The sequence below is a fragment of the Dromiciops gliroides genome, chromosome 4, assembly GCF_019393635.1.
Source record: "Dromiciops gliroides isolate mDroGli1 chromosome 4, mDroGli1.pri, whole genome shotgun sequence".
Classification (NCBI taxonomy): Eukaryota; Metazoa; Chordata; class Mammalia; order Microbiotheria; family Microbiotheriidae; genus Dromiciops; species Dromiciops gliroides.
This window is the reverse complement of record NC_057864.1, coordinates 334731074-334758456: the sequence shown is the minus strand read 5'-3', so window position 1 is coordinate 334758456 and position 27383 is coordinate 334731074. Positions and strand designations below refer to the sequence as shown.

Genomic DNA, 27383 nt, shown 5'->3' with positions numbered 1-27383 from the left:
AGCTGTGTTATTTAAAAAAATTTGTTTTTCTTAAATGTTTATGTGTTAGATACATAGCGCTATATTAACAAAACTTAACCACATAATGATCTTATCTGTCTTCTAGGTATTTTCATTTTTATAATTCAGGACTGCAGAACCAACGAGTATTATATGTACAAGATTCTTTAGTTGATGAAGCCAAGGTATTCCTTGATCCAAACAAGCTTTCTGATGATGGCACTGTGGCTCTTCGAGGTGAGCAGACCTCATAGAATATCTCATTGAGTCATAACAGCTTCGAATTTCATCTGAGCTGGCAGAACTGTTACAGATCATTTTATTCAGTTGTATTGATGGGAAAACAGAGATTTACAGGGATTAATTGTCTCATACAAGGTCATAGGTGGTAAATATCTGAGCCAGGTTTGGGACCCAGGTCCTCCGACTCCATATATACTACTTTTTACAAAGTTGATAGAGGCTTCTGTGTTATTGGGAGTGTGGATTATTAGTCAGTTCTTTTTATTTATTTTTTTAATAAGCTTTCATCCCATATCAGGAAAATAAAATTTCATGTGATATACTCAAAATACTGTATCAAGTCATGCTTCTCCATATTGGTGGTATAAAGTAGAAATGGGAATCATTCATATGCTTTGCATAGGAACTTAAATAGCAGTATGTCTCAAACAGGAAAAAAATAAACACACTCTCCTTCTTTCTCTTAGAACTGGTCCCCTATTTTGGCTGTAATTCAGTGATAGGGTACTTTAAGGTTAGTCTTTTGTACAGAAGAAGCTGTTCATATAGGAGTTAATGCCTTGGTATAGGGAAATAGTGATTTTGGAGAATCCAGAGAGAATGACTATACTTCACTTGAATCCAAGTAACCCATCATTTTGGGTCATGGCTGCCTAATTGCTTTTATTTCCCATAGATACTTAGGTCTGTTTAGCTCTGTAGCCTTCATTCTTGTGACATGGAAAAAACAAAACCTAAAGTCAGGCCTTTAAGTATAAGGAGAGATTTTCGTGTGATGAAATATAAAAGAAATGTCCTACACTTAGAAGTATGGACTGTTAGTTTAGCAGTTATAGTTTCTGACTTGAAAATAGAGTAGCAGGCTTTGAGAGAAATCTCTTTTACTCTGTTAGCAGTGATCTAACTGGTCCCAAGAATGATAGGGTGATCAGACTTACCAGGTTTGCGTTTTGCTAATGTAATTCAAATTACAAAAGGCTATTCCTGTGACAGTGGGACACCTTGCTGTCCTCCTGGAGGGTACAGATTATTAAAGAAAAATTAGCATATTTGTTATTTCTTTGGTATAAAGAATTCCCTATGAGGAAATGCCCTTTGTTGAGTTACATCAGCAGCTTTTCTGCAAATTATAGGCTTAGTGTTTCCTGAAGCATTGAGAAGTTAGATGACTTGCCCAGAATCACGTCTTTTTTGTGTCATAGTCAGAACTTGAACCCAGGTTTTCCTGACTTTCAGGCAGCTCTATCCACTGTACTATTCTAACTCTCTTGGTTACTATTCATAAAGAGGCCTCTCACCAGCCAGTGCAGAGGACATATTGCCCCAGACTTGACCCATGATAGAATGACAATCCTGGGTGAAAGAATAGGTGTTTCTGGTTACTGTCATATATACTCTTTTTTTTCTTTTCTTTTTTTTTTTTTTGTGTGGGGCAATGGGGGTTAAGTGACTTGCCCAGGGTCACACACCTAGTAAGTGTCAAGTGTCTGAGGCGGGACTTGAACTCAGGTACTCCTGAATCCAGGGCCGGTGCTTTATCCACTGCGCCACCTAGCCGCCCCCCTCGAATATACTCTTAAGGGTTGTCCAGTGGATGGTGGGAAATTTTAATTTGGGGTAAAATCCTAGCATACTTACTTTTTAGTGAAAAAAGTTAATTCAGCATATTCCCTGTAGCCTCTTTTGTTTTTGGAAAAGCAGTTGGCATGGTTCAACCTTCAGAATTCTAGACTTGGCACACTAGAGGAATTAGAGGAATTCTTGAAAAATGAGGTAGGAGTCATAGACCCTTATTTCATCAGATCTTTTCAGAGATTTTCTTTTTTGACTTGCAAATGAATTACTACTGTGAGGCATTTTTCTCCAATAACACCTTTTTCTGAACCACTGTTCATTTAATATGTGCCAATACATAGATCATAATCACTAATCAGTGTTGAAAGTGAAATCTCAGCCTGAATTTGCATCTAGAGTTTTAATATGCAATTATCTCATTTAATTTGGCATTTGAGGATATAATGAAAGGCCAAAAAACAATCCTTACCCTCAAGGACTTCTCAGTCTAATGGGGCAAACAACAAACAGATAACTACCTGAAAACAAAATATATTGGATGAATTGGTGAGAATCTCAAAGGGAAAACAAGGAATTTCCATTGCATTTAATAATAAGACACAGCAGATAATGTGTTGCTATTTATATTATGTTTGCAATCAAAACATTTTTATCTTTGTAATTATTGAATGATGATAGTATTATAGAATGTTAGAGCTCTAAGGGACCTTAGAAATCATCTGATTGCTAGGTATCTAACATACTGCCTATTGCTTGCTGCTTGCCATGCCCTACTTGAGATAATTATTGATTTAAAAAAACAAACAACCAAAATACTTAGCTAACATTTAATGAATTAAACTAGTAGGGTCTGACAGTTTGAAATTTCTTGCTGTGTGGTCAAACTGAACATTGTTTGGGTCCACTTTGCTTTTTTTTTTAAGACAATACTTTCTCTTTCATTAAAAAGCTAAAGTGGAGATTTGTTTGGCCTGCATACATAAGAATTCTGAGCTTTATGTTAATTTCTGATCACTACTGAGAAACTTGGACTTTGCTGATCTAGTCCATCCCACTCATTTTACAGATGAAGACACTAGGGCTCAGAAAGTTGTACTTATTTGCTCATGGTCCTACCACCAATTTATGGCAGATATCATTTGCCAGGTAAAAATTTCCTTTCCAAACAAGTCAGCTTCCCATGACTAGAAAGTGAGTGTGAAAAGATATAAAATGTCTAAAATCATAAAATTTTTTATGGTAGTTTTCACCTATTAGATAACCTAGACAAAAGGGGAAATCTCTGGTTCCATTACTCCTAATTGAATTCTAGCTGCGGGTGACATAGTATTAGGGGGTTATATAGACAGTTATAAATACTATAAAAATCTTATATATTTATTATATTATAATACATAAGTATTATATAATTAATGTGTAAATTGTACAATAATAGTAAATATATTAAATATAAAATATTTTAAGTAACTAACCATTGAAATTAAATGGAAACTTAAGGAAAGAATTAAAATTCAGTTCAACAAATCATAACTGCCTACATGTGCAAGGCACTTATATGCTAAAATAAAATTAAAAATGCCCTCAATGAACACACACACACACACACACACACACACACACACACACACACACACACACACACACACACACCCTGAAAAGAAACTTTGTTCCTTGATTGGCTCTTTCTATCTTTTCATGATCCTAAAAACCTAGCCCTAGTACCACAACAAATAATTCTGTTTTTCCTTTATTTTTTCTATTTGGAGTGAATACCATTTATTCATTCATTAATCTGTCTGTCTATTTATTCATCCATCTATCAATCTATCCATTCATTTATTTATCTTAATATTATTTTTTTTTACAGTTACATGTAAAGATGTCTTCAACATTTTATTTTTATAAGATTTTGAGTTCCAAACTTTTCTCCCTCCCATCCTTTCCTCCCCAAGACAGCAATCTGATATAGGTTATATATGGACAATCACATTAAACATCTTTCCACATTAGTCATATTGTGAAAGAAGAATCAGAAAAAAAGGGGAAAACCTCAAAAAAGGAAGAAAAAACAAGCACAAAAAGTAAAAATAGTATGGTTCAGTCTGTATTCAGATCCCAGTTCTTTTCTTGATGTAGAGAGCATTTTCCATCATGAGTCCTTTGGAATTGTCTTATAAGAATCATTGTATTGTTGAGAAGAGCTTAGTCTAACACAGCAGATCATCACACAGTGTTGCTTTTACTGTGTACAATGTTCTCCTGGTTCTGCTCACTTCACTCAGCATCAGCCCACTTAGGTCTTCCCAGGTTTTTCTGAAATCCTCCTGCTCATCAATTCTTATAGCACAATAGTTTTCCTTTACATTCACATATCACAACTTGTTCAGCCATTCCCCAATTGATGGGCATCCCCTTGATTTCCAATTCTTTGTCACCACAAAAAGAGCTGCTATAAATAACTTTGTACATGTTGGTCCTTTCCCCTTTTTTATGAACTTTTTGGGATACAGACCTAGTAGTGGTATTACTGGGTCAAAGGGTATGCCCAGCCCCATAGCCCTTTGGATATAAGGTGAACACTATTTAAATGCTTATTTTTGCTTTGAACGTGAACATGTGTAGTCAAAGGTAATGGGCCAGGGGCAGCTAAGTGGCACAGTGGATAAAGCACTGACCCTGGATTCAGGAGGACCTGAGTTCAAGTCTGGCCTCAGACACTTGTAACTTACTAGCTGTGTGACCTTGGGCAAGTCACTTAATCCTCATTGGCTCCCCCTACCCCCCTCAAAAAAAACCCACAATAGTTCATTTAGGGGCAGCTAGGTGGCGCAGTGGATAGAGCACCGGCCTTGGAGTCAGGAGTACCTGAGTTCAAATCCGGCCTCAGACACTTAACACTTACTAGCTGTGTGACCCTGGGCAAGTCACTTAACCCCAATTGCCTCACTGAAAAACAAAAACAAAAACAAAGGTAATGGGCCATATGTTTAATGTTTGAGTGTTTGGAGAAATGATGTTATGAAGAGACATCTCAGACAGTTTGGAATTCATTCTCCAAATTACACAATGGCTACAAATATTTTCTTTTATTTGATATGCATCATAATTCACTCATTTATTCCAAAGCTATTTCCTTATTCCCTTTATAGTGTAAATAAAAGATCCTTTAAAAATCTTAGAAATGCTTTACTTTAAATATGCATACCTGAGATCAGTGTAAAGATACTTATAATAGGAAAATGTGTTGGGTCAGAGGGCAAAGAATATGTTGAAAAATGCTAACAATACTGTGTGTTTCTGTTAACTTTTTACTTCATAATCCACAGGCTATGCATTCAGTGAAGATGGTGAATATTTTGCCTATGGCCTAAGTTCCAGTGGTTCTGACTGGGTAACTATCAAATTTATGAAAGTTGATGGATCTAAGGATCTTCCAGATGTCCTAGAAAGAGTCAAGTTCAGCTGCATGGCTTGGACCCATGATGGAAAGGGGATGTTCTACAACTGCTACCCCAAACAGGATGGAAAAAGTGATGGTAAGATTGTGGTGGAAATGATACATTACATATCACAAAAGGGGGCTTTTCGGAGCAGTTGATGACAAAAAAACTAAGCATCCTCCATGGTTACTTCAGTCTAGGGTAGCATTTCCCAGAGCACCTGTTATACTGGCCAAGAGGCTTTTGAGAAGATTATTTGAAAACTTTGCACTTTAGTGTTGGCTTTGGTAGTGGCATTGTTGGAGGCAAGGATGCTATTCTAGAGGTTCCTTGCAGCACTTCCTTACCTGCTCTTGATCATTAGCATACTTCTAATATTTTAGAAAGATGATAATAGGAAATGTTCTCATCTTAGGTAGATTTACCTGCTGCTTCCTTTTCTTCTTTCTACAGAGAGGAAAGCTTGTTTATTACCCCTTGATAAGAGGAACCATCACAGTGCAAGTTGTACCCTTGTCATGTTTCAGAAATCACTGGTTTTCCCAGCTACGTTGACCATGAGTGTCACAATAGTTTTCCTTTGCTTCCAGCCTTCAGCTTTTGTTCTCTCTGAGTTGGATTCTTGTAACATCTTTCCCTGGAGACTGCCTTTGAAGTAGAAGAGGGCTCACTGGGCAGCAGGATAAGAATGTTGTTTCTAAGAGAGAGAGTACCTTCATCCTATGCAAGTTACCTGTGTTATGGGTGCAAAGTGCTCAAGAAAGTTTGGAAATTTAGAAATTACTAGCTATATCGAATGTGTATAGTTGGCATGTGGTCTGTTGTACGGAGTGATTTTGTAATTGTGAAAAGAATGGCAGTTGTTATTATTTACTTTTAATCTTCCATTACAGTAATAAAGATGGTTAGTGATGATTGAGCTTGTGAATGGTAGTGTCCTTTTGCTCCTGATTAGGCTGTACTATTTATCAAAAGTACTTCAAATGCATTTTCATGCTGTTTGATGGCTAGATCCTTTGAAATCCCAAAGGCAGTGCTGTAAGTGGTCTTATTACAAATGTCTGGAATGGAACACGTAAACCACTAAGTATCCTAAAGTTGGTTATGTGAGGATATTATATCAATTTTATTTTCATTTAACAGGTAGGGTTGCTATTTTTATAGAATAAAAAATATTAGGCTAAATGCTACTTCATAACACTAAGCAATTAAGTATAAATGATGTCTGGGCTAACTCCCATCTGCATGATGGGTGGAAAATAGTTGTGGACATATTACTCAGCTTTCTAAAGGTAGGCCATTATCTGGAATGAATAGAATAGATCATAGATGATGGCTTTAAACTGAATTGGCTTAATTCTTTCAGGCACTGAGACATCCACAAATCTTCACCAGAAGCTATTCTACCATGTTTTGGGGACTGATCAAGCAGAAGATATTTTGTGTGCCGAATTTCCTGATGAGCCAAAGTGGATGGGTGGAGCTGAGGTATTATTTAACCCTTTGGAGCATACATTTTTAACCGAGATTCCAACTACAGAACACATCTTGTGGTTTATATGAACATTTTTCTGATGCTTCATGCTAGCTTTAATCCTCTCTGCTTCTGGGTCACCCAGCTCAAATAGGTAAACTTTAGTCTCATCTTGCCTAGAACTAGGCCTCTGCACCACTTCTGGGTATCTTCCTCACTCCCTATCTTCTTTTCATAGGATTTTTCATTTTGAAATACCACTGATCAAAGTGGGCTTTGTTTACTGTCACTTTGCAATGAGAGTTACAAAGTATCCTCAGTGATCCTGTTGGCAACAATAGGCATCTGACAGAATTCAACTCCTCAGGCTATGTCATTGATATTGAACTCATTTCTTAACTTTTGCATTTCATTCAGTCTGTGAAAAGAATCCAAGGAACTGCTTACAGTACAAATTATACTCATGAATCTCAGTTTTTGTTCTGGGTAATAAGTAGAGATTTTGTTGTTATTGATTTTGGTATGTTTTTCCTTGGTGAATAAGTTAAATGATATATCTTATTTTTTATTTTATTTTTTTCCTTAGTGAGGCAACTGGGGTCAAGCGACCCGCCCAGGGTCACACAGCCAGCAAGTGTCAAGTGTCTTATTTTTGTAAAATATAAATTTAGAGTGATTTTTCTAAGTTCTGAGAATTCAAAGGGACCCTTAAGATCATCTAAATCATTTTATAGGTGAGGGACACTGAATCCTAGAGAGGGAACATAGGTAGTGACAGAACTTTCATTTAAACACAGGTCCCCTGAAAGCTAAGTAGGGTGCTATTCAGTTAAACCACACTTTGTCCCCCAAAAGTAAAGGAAACATTTGAAATCTTTTATTTTCTATCAAGAGTGCTGTAGTACCTCAAACTGTACTGAGCTCTGCTTCCTTCTTACTTGTTTATAACCAGAGATATTTGCTAGCATAATAGAAGAGGAATGTTTTCAGCTGGAAAGGCAAATCTGCTGCTGCTAAAAGCAAAGACAAAAGTGATGGAGGAGATTTCAGGAAGCATTCCAAAATCAGATGCACATGGACCTTTTTCTGTGAATGATTCTGGAAAAATACCTACAAATCAAACTTTTGCAGTCAATTCTACTTCCCACGTCCTCATGTCTTTGAAGATCCAGTTTATATTATTTCTATGGAGAATTTTTTAATACCTTAAAAGGTGACAAAAATCAAATGTAGCATATTCTTAATAATCACCTGTTGAAGGGAAAATATATTGATACTATAGGGATAGGGACTGAACCAGTGATTTCACTGATAGAGAAAACTTTATTAGTAAAGCTCATCACCTTTTCTGCAATTTTTATTCCTAAAGCACTGAGAAGTAAAGAGATTGGCCAGGGTCACACTGGCAGGCAGTGTGTTTCCAAGGCAGGACTAGAATTCAAGTCTTCCTGACTGGTCAGCTCTCTTTCCATGATGCCAATTTATCTGTTTCATAAGATGTCAGTTTTAAGCTCTGATAGCAGTATGGTGGCACTATAGTAATATTTTTTAAAGTGACAAATTATTAGTACAAATTATAAAGATCTGAAGGAAGGGTTCTTAATCTTTTTTCTGTGTCATGGACCCCCTGAGCCAGTAGACCCTTTCTCAGACTAATGTTTTTAAAACATAAAATATATAGGATTACAAAGGAAATCGATTATATTGAAATATAGCTATCAAAATATTTTACAAACCACTTCATGGACCCCAGGTAAAGAACCCCTAGCCGTAAGGGAAGACCCTGTCAGTTGACCTGAAACAAAACAGAAACGGCATTGAAAAGTTACCTTTCCTAGTCCAATCCCTAATGACTTTGCTAGGGGTATGACGTGGAGCTGTTTGGTCATTCAGATCCTCTGTAATCACTTTGAAGAAACTACTGGCTTTTCGATGTTAGAAACTTTTGATCTGGGCAAGAGGGAAGAGGAGGAACACACAATTATAGACCGACAGTGATTCAGAATGCATCAGTACATGAAGAAACCAAAGGGCGTATTATTGGACCACACACACTGCCATAAATGAAGTGGTGGCAGGGACACATTGACTGAAGTACATAGTTTATAAGACTTGTAAAGTGAGTCTCATTAAAAGATGCCTATAGGATCAGTGCCCTAAATGATGCAGTAGATTTACATCAGGGTCAGGTGGGCTCATGTTGGGTGTGGCCTATTGCTGCCCTGCATTTCCAAATAAATGGGTGAAGTAGTTGTTACAGACCTATTTACCACAGAACACTTACAGCAGGGTATGACAAACCACACCTTAAACTGGGAGGCCTTTCATGTTTACCAAAGTATGGCATCCCCAGAAGCTGAGGAAGAAGACCTGAAGGCAGGACAGAAGCATCCATTGCCGGCATGTAAGCGTCATCATCATGTATTTTTGGGGTGATCTACACCTTAGGGAAAAACAGTGGGCTTTTTGCCTGTTCTAAACAGTGCTGAATTGTCATCCTCACAAAGAAATCAAATGGTTACAGTTGTTTTCATTTCCAAAACCCTCATGATGGTTCCTTTTTCTAAGGGGTGGGGAAGAAGAGAGGGAAGCTGTGACATCAGGGAAGAGCTACCAGTGCAAAGTGAAGGCAAGAGTTCCAAGAGGGTCCAGGGTGTAAGGAGCAGGGAATAGCAAAACAAACAGAAAGCACCAGCTTGACCAGATATTTTTATGTTGTATATAGTGAGTGTTTCATATTGATTGATCAAAACAAAAAAAACAAAAACCCAAATCATTGGCAAAATAAATTCAGTTGCAAATTATAGCTATAGGCTTTACTGTTTTATGAAACTTCAAAAATACAGGTTCTTTTTTATAGCAGTAACTTAGAGATGAAGGACAATGTGGCATATTTGATAGAGAGCTTGCTTTATAATGAATGAATGAATAGAAAAGCATTTAAGTGTTTTCTATGTATGAGGCACTGTGAAAAGTGCTGGGGATATAAATTTAAAAAGGATGGTCTTTGCCTTCAAGGAGCTTACATTCTAAAAGAGTAAGACAGCATATAAAGGAGAGCCAGAGTTGGAAATGGCCAGAAGTGGAGTTGTATCCTCATTCCAGTGGAAAGATAAGGTGAGAGCTTACCCATCAGAGTCCAGGGGCAGAGTCTGAGCAGGACCAGAGTGTAGATAGTTTTGAAATGACTTGGCAAGAAACACTTGGGTTCAAGTTCTGCTTTTGAAGCAGAGGGCCTTGTGTATCCTAGAACAGGTCACTTAACCCCAGTATTCTAAATGACTTTCTAAGATAATAAGTTGCAAAGAAAGTACCTATCTACAGTGGAGTTTCTTTATCTAAAAGTGCTGTATTCAGTCAGCAGTCATTAAACATTTATTAAGCACTTCCTGTATACCAGGCATTGTGCTAAGCACTGAGGATACAAAAAGAGGCAAAAGATAGTCCTTGTCTTTAAGAAGCTCACAATCTCATTTTATTCCAATGAAATCACAGATCCAATCCCTTAAGTTATAGATACAAATAGATCACAAAATAACAGTTTCACAAAGAAGCATGAAGCATTCAGTACTCTTGTCCATCCTCTTTTTCTTTAGTTCCCACAGTGCCCAAAGTCTTACAGCTTGGACTGGTATCCAGGTCTTCTTATCATTGTCCTTCCCTCTTAATATTTCATTGTATTATGCTACCTTTCCCAAAGCTTAGTCCCCAAATTCTTTATTCTCCCTTTACAGTTTACCTCATTGAAATTTACCATGTAGCCTAGGCATTAGCTTCTATGCTGATGAGTTGCAAGTCTCATTAGACTTGGCCCCTTGGTGGAGGGGCAGCTAGGTGGCTCAGTGGATAAAGCACTGGCCCAGGATTCAGGAGAATGTGAGTTCAAATGTGACCTTAGACACTTGACACTTATTAGCTGTGTGACTCTGGGCAAATCACTTAACCCTTATTGCCCTGCAAAAAAAACAAAACAAAAAGACGCCCCCTTACTCAACCTCAGAATCCCTTTTTGTCTTCAGAACATGTGTACTATCTTCATGTCAAACTCCACATATTCAAAATGTTTGGATGTTAGATGGTGATAGAAATGTGATAGAACAATCAATTGCAACCATCGATCAACATGTTTTATTAAATTCCTACTGTGGGCCAGCACTGTGGGTGAATGAATGAAAAACAGTTATTAAGCACTTACTATGTGCCAAACTCTGGGATACTATAAAAAAGTGAGATTGTCTGTGTTCTCAAGGAAGCTGTCACTCTTAACTAAGAAAGACAAAATGTTCAGGTGCTAAGTGAATGGCAAGACCCAAGCATTCTTAGGTTGTATTAGCAGGTCAGATGACAGTAACCTGATAGTCTGGAAGATATAGAGGGCAGGACAAATAATAAAGCTAAGTGATGTACTGGGATGTGAATGTAAGGCCTGGTGGTCTTATAGCACACTGGGAATAGATAATTTCTGGGTCATCTAGCAGGTGGCCAGAGAATCCAGAGATGGGAAAAGGGAGAGGCAAAGGGAAGGGAAGTTTACCCTGGTAATGATTTTCCTACCGGGGGGGGGGGGGGGGCGGGAAAGTCCCTGGGCTTCAAGGAACTACAATGGTGCCCTGTTGCCTCTCAAACCAAGGATAAATTCTTCACCTTTTCTCCTATGCTGACCTTCATTTCCACTTCTTTAATTGATACCACCATATTTTCCCCAGTCAACCACACTCAAAACCTAGGAGCAATCTTTCATTCATACAAAGTCACACACAGACTTCATACCTGAACAAGAATCCTCTTTACGACATCCAACATGTTGTTGTCCAGAGCGCTTGATGACCTAGTGAGGACAATTACTCTGCCTCTAGAGCTAGCCCTTTCTACTTTTGAATAGCTATGATTATTATTAACAAGTTTTTCCTTACATCAGTCTTTTTTTTTTTTGGTGAGGCAATTGGGGTTAAGTGACTTGCCCAGGGGTCACACCAGCTAGCAAGTGTTAAATGTCTGAGGTCGGATTTGAACTCAGGTCCTCCTGAATACAGGGCTGGTGCTCTATCCACTGCACCATCTAGCTGCCCCTACATCAGTCTCAAACTGTATCTCTCCACTTGTACTTTTTCATTATTTTTCATTTTGCCTGCCTTCTGGGGCTAAGAAGAATCAGTTGAATCCTGTTTCCACATGACAACCCTACAGATAATTGAAGACAATTATCACATCCCCCCTGAGTTTTCTTTGCCAGGCTAACATCTCTAGGCCCACCCTGCTTCCTGTCTTTTCTTCCTACAATCCAATCTGTGTGCTACTGTGATAGGTTCATAGATTTAGAGCTGGAAGCCACCTTAGAAGCTATCAAGTCCAGCCCCCATCATTTTACACATATAGAAACAGACCAAGAGGTTAAGAGATTTTCCCAAGGTCACATAACTAATCTTAGTCAGGATCTAAACTCAAGTCTTCCTGACTCTAAAACCAGTACTCTCTCCATTATGCTATCTAGCTGCCAGTCCAACCTTCCTAAAAAGATGCCTTTGTTTGTTGAGGAGGTTGGAGCCAAGATGGTGGTTCCTGGGTGTCTTGGAAAACTTTCTTGCTAAGAATGTTTTAATATAGAATATCAAAAGTATTGTGGGGGAGGGCAATACTTGTCTTTCTGAATCTATGCATGATCGAGTATCTTATTTTAAAGTCAGTTGTATTTTGTTTAAGGAGCCAGAAATAAAGAAATCAAGTGTTTTTAGTCCCTTTCCCAGCAGAGGGTGCTCTGCAATGAAAATACCTAAAATATGTCAAGTTCCTTACTGAAGGATTAAGGAGAAAACGTCTCACTGCTTTTGGTTTCATAATTATCCAACTAAATATTGCAGATTTATTTTTGCAAATTTTAAAATTTACCAAATATTTTTATGCACAACCTACCCTTCATCCAACTGACAGAATTCATTTATTCATATATTTTTATGTTAAACTTGATGTGTATTTATATATACCCACAGAATTTCAGATTGTGGTATCAAATATTTCTTGATCACATCCATGTGTTTTTGCATTATTCTAGTTTTTGTGAACAATCAGATGGTTCATTTTTTCTTGTATACTAATATCGTTTAAAGTCTTCAGAGCGTCTGGCATTCCTCTCTCTGGCATGCATTGTTATCAGTAGCCATTGTGGAACTAGTAGATGTGTGTATAGTTCTTAAATAACAGAGGTTTTTCAGGCCCTATCAAGGATTGTTCTCCCTTAGAGATTTGTCATTCACCCTTCCTGTCTTTTCAAAGTATTGTATTGTCTTCCATCTGTCCACCTCTGTTTCTGTTTTCTCTCTTTCCCTTCTCTAATAGTTTGCATTGGGGAATAGATTAAGCTTTTGTCCAGTTGGTTACCACCTTCAGTTTCTTGTTCTGTCACAGAAAGTCTGGAGTTTCCCTTCCATCTCTTAGAATGTGCTCAGTTCTTCACAGTTGGTGTTTCCGTTTGCTTTGTCATGATGCTGAATCTTCTTTCCTAATGTGACTGTTTGACTTTGTGTGAAGCTTAATGCCCATTTCTCGATTAACACTCTAGTGGTCATGAGATTCCATCACTTCACTCTATTTAGTATACAGGAAATTCTACTTTTTTGGATATTCTATAATAGCTGAGTTTATTGCAGGGGGTTCTTAACAGTTGTGTCATGATCATCTTTGCAGTCTGGTGAAGAGCCAATGTTTTCAAATACATAAAATATTTGAGGATTACAAAGCAAATCATTGGTATTGAAATTACAGTTGTTAAATTTTTTTTTGAGTGAGAGCAAGTTCACAATCACCAGGTGAACAACCTTTGACCTAGGGACTAGAAAGTTGGTATGGTTCCAAGAGGGATTTTTTTCCAGTACTTGGGATGAATTTGTGCTGATCCATCTTGTTGTCCCTTGGTGCCTCCTTGTGATTAATAGCATGCATTTTCAAGCAGCTTATGAGAAATTAGGGGGTGTACTTGGGGACCAAGGAACAGATTGAAAGTAACTGACCCATATAGAGATTGCACCTGCAAGCTTGGCCCTTTTTGCAGTTGAGCTCACTGACCACAGAGTGCAGAAGTTTTGCGAGGAAACACAAGGGATTTCAAATAGGTTATTTTTCTTTATGTTGGATGGGTTTTTCCCTTCATGAAAGTTGCATAATTTTTTTTTCTTAGCACAACCTGCTCTCATATCAAATAGTGCTTGGATTATTTTTTTTCAGTGTGGTTCTACCAGGGAGACCAGATGATTTAGTTTAGTCTCTATAGAAGTTGATGACAAGCTATTAGAAATGTGCATGTCAATGCATTGCTGTATGATTACATCATCACTTAGGTTCATTTTACTAAAATTATCTCCATAGTTTTATCCTAAGGCCTTGTGTTAGAGGGTTTGGAAATGGGTTCTACGGGTTTGAAGGAATCTGTTTAGTATATTGAAATGACATTTCAAAGCCTTTTTGAGATATATTAGCACCGAGGCAGCAGTTTGAACCCTAAATTAACTTTGGGGCAAGTACTTAAAATAAAATGGAATTTTTTAGTTTAGAACTGTTGTGAAAATAAACTGAAGTCCTTTTTTCTGCACATAATTATTATTACATTTCTCAAAGCTATCAAAGAATAGTTTTTACTCTTTGTTAGTCATCTTCCAGTATCACACAAGACAGTTTCAAGTGTTAACTGCTTTTTAGGCTATTTCCATAGGCTTACTTAATTCTTCTAGCAAAGCACACAAAAGAAAATCCTTTCTTCATTCTAAAGTAGGCATATGTTATTCAATTATGAAAACTCTTTTCACCCTCTACTAGTTCATTTACAAATGAACAAAATACCCATATTCAAGAAATGGCATGTGTGTGGAGATTGGATAAAATGGGAAAACTGTGGCATTTGGAGTTTAGTTGCTCTTGAATGCAATTTTATATTGCTTTTTTGTAAATGGTATGTATGCTTGATGAAAGGAAAAAGGCTCTTAATACTTTTATGAATATTTTTCAAATGTCAAATATCAGATACAGCTTGGAAAATAACCTTATGTGATTAGCAGTTATATCGTCAAAAGAAAGTTGCTTTTTGTTGTTTTTGAGACTGACTCTCCTTGTGCTCTGGCTGGAAGTGCATGAGCTATTCAAGGGCCTGATGCCACTGCTGATTCGTACAAGGACTCTAAATTGCTCTGTTCTTTTGACTTAGACTGGTTCATTGCTCTGTTCTTCTGATACAGACTGGTTCATTCTTCCTTAGGCAACCAGGTGACCCTTCAGTCCCACAGGTTCATCATATTGGTGTTAGTACAGATGATCAGCTTTAGTCCTGTTGCAGATCAGAACACTGACATCAAGGAGTCTACTACCAGCTTTAACCTTCTTCAGTAGCAGAGGTTCCAGGCATGCATCATCACACAGCTTTCTCTTTATTATGTAAATGTTCATTGATACTCTTTTACAAATGACCCTGTGACTTCTACTGATCTTACTTCTAGTTCCTTCTCTGTTTTAATTATTTCCTGTGTATCCTGTCTGAGCTTTGTTTGTATGTTTTTATTTCTTTGTTTTCTCCCCCATTAGATTGTGAGTTCCTTGAGTGCAGGGACACTATTTTTGGCCAATTTTTGTTTCCAGCTCTTAAAACCCAATGCATAATAGGGGCTCAATAAATGTTTATTAACTGACTGACTGACTGACTGACTGACTGACTGACTGACTGACTGACTGGCTGACTGATCCTCCTTGTCCATCTCTTCCTGCCTCCAACCCCCACTGTTCTCTCTCCCATGACTAGAGCTCTTCATAATAAGTATAGTTAAACAAGACACAGTTTAACAGTGGCCAAGACTAAAGATTTTTGCCTCTTTCCATACCTCTATCCCATAGCTTCTCTGAGAAGTGTCCTAAACTCAGAATTGGTCATATTTGGTTTGATTTTTTTTTTCAGGATGAAAATAACTGACAGATTTACTTATTTTGAGTTTACTTAGGGAGGTACAGGCATTCACATGTTGTAGAAGGTTGGGATCCCTTTACAGTTTACTACAAAATGAATTTTCAAAATGTTAAAAGAAATTTTCTATAGCCCCATGGAAGATACATTGATCAAAAGACATTACAAAATAACAATACAGTAATTCAGTAAATATTTATGTTATACTTTTTCAAAGCACTGTGCTAGGGAAAGACACAGTCAAGTGATATCTTCTCTTGTTCTCAATGAGCTTACAATGATGAAACTCAAAATTCTACTCTTTGAGTTAACTTTGTGGCTACGTCATGCCTTTAAATTGAATTTATTCGTAAGACACAAGAGCTTGAAAAGTTGGAATATTTAATTTAAACCACAGTTTGACTTTAGAATGTATCAGGGTCCCAGGGCCTAACATATTTCCAGCAGAGACTGGAGAACAGTGAAGCACTGAACTTTAGTTTTCTTTCTGTCTCTTAGTAGTGTGAGATTTAAAATTGACTATAAGAGCATTAAACTTCCCCTTTAACTTTTTCCTTTATATATCTCCCAGACCAGTAAGAAAAGAAGCCTCTGAGCTTTAATCAGAGAGGGATTAGCTTTTATTGTTTGGGCAACAAACAGGTATACTGATTATGGGAAATAGGAAAGTAGAAATACAAATGAATAGTCCTTAGATCTAAGCTTAGTCTATATTCTTTTATAAAACTTACCGAATCCCAAAACTGCCTCTCAGGCTGAGAACCGGAGTGAAACGCTTGCTGCCACCGAGAACCAGAGCTGATCACCAGAACGCACCATCACCGCTAAACTCAAGCCAGAGTGTGTGAGCCGAGCCAGAACTTCTGTTCTACTACTCAGTTTTAAGCTGGCATCCTAGAAGTATGGCATGCTTGGCCACGCTCTCCTGGGCAGCAGCAGGTGCAAGGCTGTTTTGTCACGGTCTCCTCCCAAAAGGGCGGTCCTTTCAAAAACTGTTTCAGTAGTATGCATTCAGCTCTTAAATTTCAGTTAAAACTTCCGTTTTGTTACCACACTAGAGAAGATCAAAAAAAGACAGTACTCATTATACCTTTTGCTTCTGGCTACCTGGGTCATTCTTGTTGCAAGGAGGATATGCGGGTTGAACCACTCACTTACTCAGGCTTGGCATCTTTGGCTGGCCTAGTGGTGTAGTGATTCCCTTTCGCTCTGAACTATGAGTACTTGGTGCCTTTCTTGATAGAATTTTCATATTGCATCTGATGGGATCATTCAGTCATCGAACCTTCTTAATTGAAGATGGAAACAGGGACGTTAAGAAGGATCAAATAGACAAAGCTCTTTGAGGATATGGGCTAAGGACATTTTATAGACATTAAGGTTTATAAAGCTTTTTATATCTCTTTTCTCATTTGAGCCTCACGACAACTCTGTGGTAGGGAATACAATACAGGTTTGATATGTACACACATTCCCCACCCCACCCCACCCTTTTTTTTTTAAGCTAAAGAGGAAACAAGCTCGAAATCATAGTCTTACCCATTTTTCACACAGTGTCATAGGTAGGATCTGACCCTATCTGTCTGACTTGAAAATCTAAACTCTGTTTATTCCTTGGTAAGGGAGTTACTGTCTTTCTCAGAGACTGCAGCCAAGACGGCATTGAATGAAAAGGAGGGTTTCGAGGTGTGGAATTAGGAAAGAAGAGGGTTCTCATAATGTGTGACATTGGGGGGCAGCTAGATGGCGCAGTGGTTATAGCACTGGCCCTGATTCAGGAGTACCTGAGTTCAAATCCGGCCTCAGACACTTGACACTTACTAGCTGTGTGAACCCTGGCAAGTCACTTAACCCCCACGTGCTGCAAAAAAAAAAAAAGAAAGAGAAGAATGAATGAAAAATTCATTTCCCTCCCAGACATTTTATTTAATTAAGCATGTATTTGGGTCAGAAGGGGATTATTATGTGTTGTCAGTAGTTGAAATTTTTAATGATAAATGTCACACAGATTCAGCGTATAAAATTAGTCTTATGTTCAGCATTCACTGATGTTTTAGCATAGTAATCTGTTTTGTCTAACATTGTTTTAAAAATGACACTCCTTGCTTTTTCATAGTTATGGGGTTGTGGGGGGATTTTATAGGATAGGAGTATTTGGATTTGTGATTTTATCAGTGTAGGGAACTTAGTATAGAAAACTGCCATCTATGGATATGGATAGCAATTTCTAGTTTTAAGGTGTCCTGGGATATTACAAGGTTAAGTTGTTTCTCCCCAAATTAAAGAGTTAATATGTGTCAGAGGAGAATTTGAACCCAGCTTTTCCAAGCTACAGAGGCTAATCCTCTAATCCATTATGCTGAGAAGCCTTTCATTATTGTGAGATAGAAGCAAATAAAAATCTGGTTGATTCAGAGGGTTTATTGTTTTAAAGTAGCATGAGATTTAAAATTGCGGTACATTTAGGTGTTTTTGGGCGGGGGTGGGGTGGGGTTGGGGAGGGTGAGGCAATTGGGGATTAGTGAGCTTGAGGACAGGGTCACAAAGGCTAGGTAGTGTCAAGTGTCGTGAGGCCGGATTTGAACTCAGGTTCTCCTGACTCCTGGGCTGGTGCTCTATCTACTGCACCACCTAGCTGCCCCTGTACGTTTAGTTTTAAGACAATACTGAAATATAATTGAGATCCGGGTTCTGTTTTATATGTATCATAGAAGCTTATTGTATTTGACATCAGGCTTTACTTACTTTTGAATTTTATAATAGCAAATAAGTTATCAAAGACTACATTCTGATTCTTTCTCATTTCTTGTAGTTATCTGATGACGGTCGCTATGTCCTATTATCAATAAGACAAGGATGTGATCCAGTTAACAGACTCTGGTATTGTGATCTACAACAGGAATCCAATGGCATAACAGGCAAGTTCTGTTTAAAAGTAAGGAAAGTAAATTCCCAGAAGCTCCATTTTTATGAAATTTACAAAATTTCTGTTTTTACAAAAAGCTGTAATTTTGACTTTGAAATTGATTTCTGCAGAAGCTTTCTTCTCTCTTTCTCCCTCTCCCCTCCCCCTCCCATCCTAAAAATTAAAGTGAATAATGGGTCAGCTAAATATTAGTGTTTTGTTTTACAAAGAAGTTCTAGACTAATGTTAAGTACATTGTATTTTTATCACATGTCACTAGTTTAGTAGACTACTGACTTTATCAGTATGGATGATCCAGTCATGCAGAAGTGGCTTATCACTGCTTGTCCATGCTAAGTGACTTTTATCTGTAAAATCCCCTAAATCCTTCATAGCAATATTCTCAGTGTGCTGATGGTGGGCTTCCTTTGGATCAACAGTCTCCAAATACTTTTGATCATGTACTGTTAACAGCCAAAAAATACAAGAGTATGTGCCTCCAATATTTCTGCAAGTACTAATTTATAAATTAAATGTGCTACTGTCTTACTATATTATATTATTTATAAATTATATAAAAATAATGTATTAACAAGACAAGGAATAATTTTACTTATTTATACAAATTTCTTTTACTCACAAAATGTAAACATTTTGATAGAATTAAAATATTTGTTATTAAAAATAATGCATTTGCTGAGAGCAGTGTGATTAAATATGCTTCATTGTTATAGAAAAATTCCTGTGTATGTCCTGGGGATGAGAGAGAGAGATAGAGAGAGAGAGAGAGAATATTATAAGTAACAGTTTGGTAGTAATTATTCAGTTAATTTGATGAAAGTACCTAGAAAATTAGTTGAACTTTTTAAAAAATAATTTTTTATTGAAAGATTAATGATATACCAAATAGTTCATAATAGTCAATGAATATAACTTTTCAAAAATTCATGTTTCATTCTGTGTAGTCACCATATGGAGTACAAAAACAAAAGACACAAATGGATTTTCTAATTTCATTTTAGCAGAAACTTTTCAATATAAAGCCATTCCTCTTTCTTTTCATGGTTCTGCTAGAGAGGTAGTATAGTACAGTGGAAAGAACATTCACTCTGGAATGTGAGACCTGGATTCAAATCCTGTCTCTTAAGCTTTTAATACCTGTATAACTTTGGGCAAATTGCTTAATTTCCCTGAGCTTTTCTTTCATCCTCTGTAAAGTATGAAGAGTTTGGACTACCTGGATTCTGATGACTAATTTTCTCTTCTGGTGATTCATATGAACACAGATGATACTGCCAGAAAGCATCTAAAAAGTATTGCTAAGAGTTATGTATTGGGTAAGAAGTTAGAGATTTTAGGTGAATAGGCCAATTGAAGAAAAAAGTTTCAGAAGAGACAAGCAGATTTAGGAACTGAACATATAGTCAAGAAAACTGTTTCTGAGAATGGTCTTGGATTTCTGGAAGTCCATATAGAACCCACATAGAAAATGAGTTCATGGCCAGAGATGGAGTCTTAACAAAGACTGATAAGTATTTATTTGTCTGGACTTTTACACGTCTAATTAAAGGTGCTTTAAATGTAAAGAAAAGATAAAAGAACAGGGGAAACTTTCTATATCAAGTTAGATACCATAATTATAGTATAGGAGCAAAAATATCAATGTGAAAATCCATAAATTCACAAATGATAAAATTCAAAAAAGCAACTAGCAGTAAAATATGTGAGTTCAGATTATTAATGCAGAAATGCATAACATAAGGGTAGCAAGGAAGGTAAACTAGAGATCTCAAGGCAAGGAAGTTAATTTGATTCAGTGAGATTCACTAGACTTACGGAGATGGGACCAGTGACCTAAAATATGTCTCTCAAAGGATAGACCTTATCCTAAAAGAGAATTACAGGCTAAAGAGGTAGAGGGAGGAATGGGTTGAAAGAAAGAGATTAGCACTGTATATTAAGAAGTTATACTCAAGTGAAAACACAAATTGTATTGTCAATAATATTCCTTAGACCACCTGGGACAGAAAGAGCAAGTAGATGAGTTTGGGAAACAGATCACTAGCCTGGATTCCATCATCTAGACATCTGCTCCTGACAAAAGCAGAGCAGCTAATACTTAATTTGTCCTAATGATAATTTTATCCTATAGAAGGGGGAGTAAACAACAAAAGGAACTGCTTTTGGAACTGATCCTAGACAACCAAGAAGAATTGTTTGCTGAAGTAGAAATGACGAGAACCTTGGGAATGTAATGACTCCTCCTTAGAATTTAAAAGGATACAAAAGCCAGGCATAGTTGACTGGACATCTACCCTGGATTTTAGGAGAGCAGGTTTCAGAGTTCAGAGAAAGAATAGAGTTCCATAGACTAATTTCTGTGGAGAACATCAGCCTAGAAGGAACAGGAAGGAAACCTCAAGATATAAAAAAGGAGAGAAAAAAAATTCTGATGTGAAAAAGTGAGAGCTATTGAAGGAAATTAGTATAGATACATAGGGAATTTACCAATCTCTGTGTGTGTGTGTGTGTGTGTGTGTGTGTGTGTGTGTATTTTAAGACTTATAAAAAGAGAGAAGAGCATGTAATGAAGGATGAATATAGAAACATGGCATACTCCTATAAGAAGAGTATCAAAAATACTAACATTCAGAATGAGCTGAGATTGTTAATGAATACTCATGGCAGTAGTAAGGTGTTTTGTTAGTTATATTGGGGAAAAGGGAAGGAAGAAGGGATCCAACTTTTGGTAGAGTAAATGGGCCGTGATGATGGGCAGCAAAGAGAATGCAGAACTTCTTAGCTCTTACTTTTGCTCTCTTTCTTGGCAAGAAGATCATTTTTGCATTGAAAATGAACAAAACCAAAATAGCTGAGTTGAAACTCAACATGATAGGAAGTCAAATTACATTTAACTAACCTACATAAATTGAAGTCACTGGCCTAAGAGAAATAAATCCTAGATCCCTGTAAGAACTGGCAAAAATGATTACTTATCTACTGATAATACTTTTGATGCTGAACAAAGGGGACAGGAAGGCAACAAAACTAGAGAAGGGAAATTGTCCCATTTTTCAAAGAATAGAAAAGAGTGGAGTCTACAAACCATCACAGAGTAGTGAATACGACATCACTTCCTGGAAATATTCTAGAACAGATTGTGAAAGAGATTGTATATGATTGTTTGCTTTTCTAGATGTTCATCAAGGACTAGCATGGCTTTTACAAGCAGTTCATAGCTTAAATCAACCTATTTCTTTTTATTTAGGGTTACTAGATAAGTAGATGAGAAAGTTATGGGAATCGGGGTTTTCTTAGTCGACGAGGGAATTTTTTTTCTGTCATGGCCTCTTTGGGTGAAACCTTTGGACGCCTTCCTCAGAATTATGTTTCATATTGGTAAAAAATAAAACCTAGGATATAGTTATTATTTTTTAAAAATCATGTTCATTGATCCCAGATAAAGAACTCCTGTCCTATACATTTGTACACTCATGTAGATTCAAACTGGTTGCCTAGCAAGACAAAATGAAATTATTAATGATTTGGCCCAAGATTCAAAAGGCTCCTCTAGTAGAATGCTCCAAGAGCTCTGTTCTTGGCTTTGTACTAGTTAGCATTTTATTACAGTTTCTTGGATGGGGGGTATAATGGCACATTTGTCAAATTTGCAGGTGATTCAAATCTGAACAGAGCTGGAATCCTTGACAATATTCACAGTATGAGCCAAGAGTATGGTATTGCAGGTTGCAAAAAGGGAATGTACTCTTAGGCTTCATTAAAAGAGGTATAATTTACAGGACCAGGGAGGCAACAGTTCCGCTACATTCTGCCTTAGTGAGATGATATGGGTGCATTCTATCCTATTTTGGGTGTCCCACTTAAGGAAGGATGTTGGTAATCTGGAAAAAATGGAGAGGAGGGTGACCAGAATGGTGAAAGGCTCAAGATCAGGTGGAGGAACTAGAGGTGTTTGGTCTGGAGAAGCAAACACTTAGGAGAAACATAATAAGCTTAAAGTATTAGGAGCGGTGGATGGAAGTTGCAAAGAGGGACAGAGGAAAGACGGGGAATGAGCATTTTTCTAGAGCTTACAATGTTCCAGGCACTGAATTTTGAATAAATAATTAAAAAAAAAATTAATTTTAACAAAACTGCGGCACCCCCTGTCATGCATTGTGTGTCTGGTTCTTTCTGGAAGACACTCTTGTACCAACAGATTGGTAGAGAAGGTCTTCTTGCTTGTCTGCCTCTGTCCCATACCTGTTTCCATTAAACATTTTCTTGTGGGATCACATCAGAACTATTATGTATGCATCACAACTTTGTTCTTTGGATGATCTGACTACAAAAGTAATACTTTGAACCATTGAGCACCAGCTGGTGAAAGCTTTTACAAAGTTCAAAAGCTAACTACAGCAGTGTATTGAACAAGATAGTGGTTATGTTGAATCTTTTTGTTTGTTTCTTTTTGTGGGGCAATGAGGGGTAAGTGACTTGCCCAGGGTCACACAGCTAGTAAGTGTCAAGTGTCTGAGGCCCGATTTGAACTCAGGTCCACCTGAATCCAGGGCTGGTGCTTTATCCACTGTGCCACCTAGCTGTCCCAGGTGTGCTGAATCTTAAAAAGAAACTTAACAATATTTAAAAATTTTAACTTAACCTTTCAAATTTTTTTTTTGTTAGTCTGTAGCACTTCTGAAGTGATTAAAGCATAAAAGTGCATGCACTAAGACTTTTTTTTTTTTTTGGCTCTATCTTAATTCTTAAGCAATGATTTTCTTCAGAGAGCTTTCGTACGTCCTTTTCCATTTGGCCAATTTCGCTTTTCCAGTTATTTTTCATGACCCTCTTGCATCACTCTCATTTCTCTTTACATTTTTTCTTCTACCTCTCTTACTTTATCTTCAAAGTCCCTTTTGAGCGCTCCATGGCCCAAGACCAATTCATATTTTTCTTAGAAGCTTTGGATGTAGTAGCTTTGACTTTATCTTCTTCTGAGGATATATTTTGATCTACCTTGTCACCAAAGAAACTTTTGATGGTCTTCTCCTTTTTCTGCCTGCCCACCTTGCCCACCTATTTCTTAGCTTTTAACTCCTTCTTAAAGTGGAGCACTGCTTCCAGAATACACAGTCCCAAGCTTCAGGGGGTCCCATGCGGTATGATTTGAGGAGAGGCTCTTCTCAACCTGCCTGGCCTGTAAGTAACCATGGGCCTGCTTGCTCTTTAACACATGATTGAAATCTGCTTCTCTGTGGTCACAAGCTTAGCGTGCCTGTGCCCCTCCCCCACAGGGCCACTGCCACTCAAGTCCACTTTCTGAGTAACACAGCAGTGCTCTGCCTCTGCTCCATCAGAGACCCATACTATTTCCCACCCCCACCCCCCACCCCCGGCCAACTTCTGGACTTCCTCACCAGTCCATGAACTGAGTTTCCAAAGTTTTAGCTGACACTGATGATTCTGAGGCTCTGGAGGCATGGCCTGCCTGGGGTGGGATCTTTGCCACACACTGTGCTCCTTTCTCACTCTGGTACAGCAGACTTTCCCTGCCACCCTTTTAAGCTGTCTTTGTCTGTAAAATGAGCTCACTCTGTTATTTTGTGGGTTCTGCAGCTCCAGGAATTGTCTTACGACATTGTTTGGAGGTATGTGGATAGATGGTGTGGGGAGCTCCAAAAGTCACAGCCTTTCTTTTGACATCTTGGCTCTGCACCTGCACTAAGACTTTTAAGACACCCTGTGCAATGAGCTGCATGGAGAAATAGTAGACTCTTTCTGGCTTGGGGGTCTTTAGTCAAAGGCTGAATTTGTCAGATATGTAAGACAGGCTCTTGAAGTAAATGTTCTCTGGAGGTCTTTTCCTCCTCTAAACTTAATTTGTGTGAAAGGGGACTATATTATGCAAGAAATTAGGCTCAACTATCTCTAATGTACCTTCCAAAATGAAGATTTTATGATTCTATTACCAGGAACTTGATTTAAGAAAGCTTGTTCTTTAATATCATCTGTGGAAATGTAATTTAAAATAGTGGCAAGCATTTTACTTGTAGAATCATTATCTTAAAAATCTTATATATGTTATTGCTTAGTAGGAAGTTAATATTTTGAATGACTATACTTTGTTTTCAGATAGCCAGAAGTTGTCTTGACAAGAAAGCCCTAAACCAGACAAATATAGTATTAGAATCAATACTGGTTTTACATAGAGATTTAATTAAATAATAATACTATAATAATGATGATGATATATAATAGTACACATATACATAAAGTGCTTTAAGATTTTCAAAGCACTTTATATGTGTTATTTCATTTGTTCCTCACAATGGTCCTTTGAGGTAGATCCTGTTTTCCTCATTTTTCAGATGAGGAAACAGATTGACAGGTTAAATAACTTAACCAGAGTCACTAAGCTAAGTAGGATTTGAACTCAAATCTTGCTGACTCCCAAGTCTAGCACTGTGCCACTTAGCTTCCTCTAGGTGATGAGGTACAGAATCATTATTGAAAAATAGTTACTTAATATAAGAAAACACTATGTGTTTCATTTTTGAATGTATTGAGGTAGCTTAAATGGAGTGGTAAGAACTGCTGGATTTCCCAGATAAATGATTGTAAAGTCAGGAATTTACTCAACACTATTCATAAAAATCTCCCTGGGAGGGAAATAAACTAAAAAAAAGTGACTCTTCCTCTTTACTCAGATTTGCTTATTTCACTTTCTTTCATTTGCTCAGTAAGCTACAGGGTTTTGTTTTGTTTTTAATCATCCTTATCAGGAGTGGAAAGAATAGGTTGTTATAGGAGTCAGTGAACATGCAGAATGCAGCACAGTCAAAACCTTCCTGTGCATTGTTGAAATTTGTACCTTTTCTGATTTTTGGTGACTCATTGCAATTCCTGTTGCTAAGAGACAGTTCTTGTATTCCATATTCATTTTTTCAGAAATGCTTGGTAAATCACCTTTGTTTTGTAATGTGAAACCAAATAAAGAATAGATGGTTTCATTAAGTGCTACTAGTGAGTATTTAACACTTTTGCTAGTCATGGGATTCCCTTCATAAGGGCACAGACAAGTCCTCATTTTTTATAAGGAGTAACTAAATGCTTGTTGTTGCCTTTAAAGATAAAGGCCAAGTTGGTGCTAAGACTTATTTATAATCTGGTCCTCACAGGGAGTCTGTTATGTTACTCAGAATGAGAAAAATAATCCTTAAATAAACCATTTATTTGGTATCTATAATTGTTAATCATCATTAGTAGTTATATAAAAAGTAATATTCATTTTCCTCATGTCACATTTTCTATCTACTTCATTTTCCTCTAGGTTACAGAAAAATATAAGGAAGAAATATTGTACAACATTTACAAATATCGATCACTTAACTGACAAAAATATATATAAATTATACATTTGTTTAGACACTTAGTAGTCTCTGGATTTGTACCTTTTTCTTGGCCCCCCTTTTTTTTAGGTTAGTTGGATCAGTGTTGTCTGTTTTAAGTTCTGTGTTCTTCAAGGGCAAATATTGTATCTGTTTAGCCTTGAGCTTGGAGCTTCCAAATTGTTCTTTGATATAAATATCTCATAATGTAGTCAGAAGAGGATTTGTATCCTAGCTATACAATGAGTATGTTCTTCCAGATCCAAAATATTTCAAGAAAATTAACTGCCTTTTCCCTTCTCTTTTGATTGGTGTTATGAAAGGATCTACTACCTAAACAATTCAATTCAGTAAATAAAGAATGCTAGATGAAAGCTTTAGCCTTATTAGAGTTGTAGCATGGTGTATCAGAAAGAACTTTTAGTCTTGTAGCCAGAAAACCTGGTTTTAAGTCCAGTTTGACACTTTTAGTAACTATGTGACCAAGGATGAGTCATTTTAAATTCTCAAAGCTTCATTCAGTTTTTTCCCCCTGTAAAATGGAAATAAAACTTATACTACAACAGATATTTTTTATGAAGAAAGCACCTTGTAAACCTTAAACCACTATATATAGGATTGTGTTGTCATAATATCATTTTTTTTCTTTTTATGAGATATTTTATTTTTTTCCGTTGCATGTAAAGATAGTTCTCAACTTTTGTTTATACATGCTTTACAATTTCAGATTTTTCTCCCTCCCTCCCCTCCCTCCCCTCCCTCCCCCCTCCCCTAGACAGCAGGTAATCTGATATAGGTTATATCTCTATATCTATACATATATATATATATACACACACACATATATATACACATAATAACATAATCCTAATTCTGCATTAATCCTGTTACAAGAGAAAAGAATCAGAGCAGTGATGCAAAACCTCAAAAATAGAAAAAAAAACCAACCGCACCCAAAACAAAATAAATAATATGGTTCAAATCAGCATCTATACTCCACAGTTCTTTCTTTCTTTTTTTTTTTCTTGGATTTGCGAGATCCTCTTCTATCATGAGTATTCCCTGGATCTCTTCTGTACCAGTGCATTGGTGAGAAGAATAAGGTCCATCACAGTAGGTCCACACTCAATGTTGATGATACTGTGTACAATGTTCTTCTGGTTCTGCTCCATCTCACTCATCATCAGCTCACGTAAGACCCTCCAGGTTTCTCTGAACTCTTCCTGCTCATCATTTCTTACAGCACAATAGTAATTCCATTGTATTCATATACCACAAACTTGTCCAGCCATTCCCCAATTGATGGGCACCCCCCCTCAACTTCCAATTCCTTGCTACCCCACGTAAAGAGCAGCTATAAATATTTTTGTACATGTGGCGTCCCTTTCCGCCTTCCATGATTTCTTTGGGCAAAAGA

General features: G+C 37.2%; 1 protein-coding gene across 1 annotated transcript in view; it reads left to right on the top strand.

Annotated features, from left to right (window-relative positions):
• LOC122725324 (prolyl endopeptidase) overlaps positions 1 to 27383 on the top strand; it is a 140417-nt gene that overhangs the window by 26126 nt on the left and 86908 nt on the right. The window contains exons 4-7 of the mRNA XM_043962379.1: positions 107 to 237; positions 5145 to 5354; positions 6625 to 6746; positions 18483 to 18588. Coding sequence (XP_043818314.1) covers positions 107 to 237; positions 5145 to 5354; positions 6625 to 6746; positions 18483 to 18588 — 569 coding nt within the window. The remainder of the gene's footprint in view (positions 1 to 106; positions 238 to 5144; positions 5355 to 6624; positions 6747 to 18482; positions 18589 to 27383) is intronic.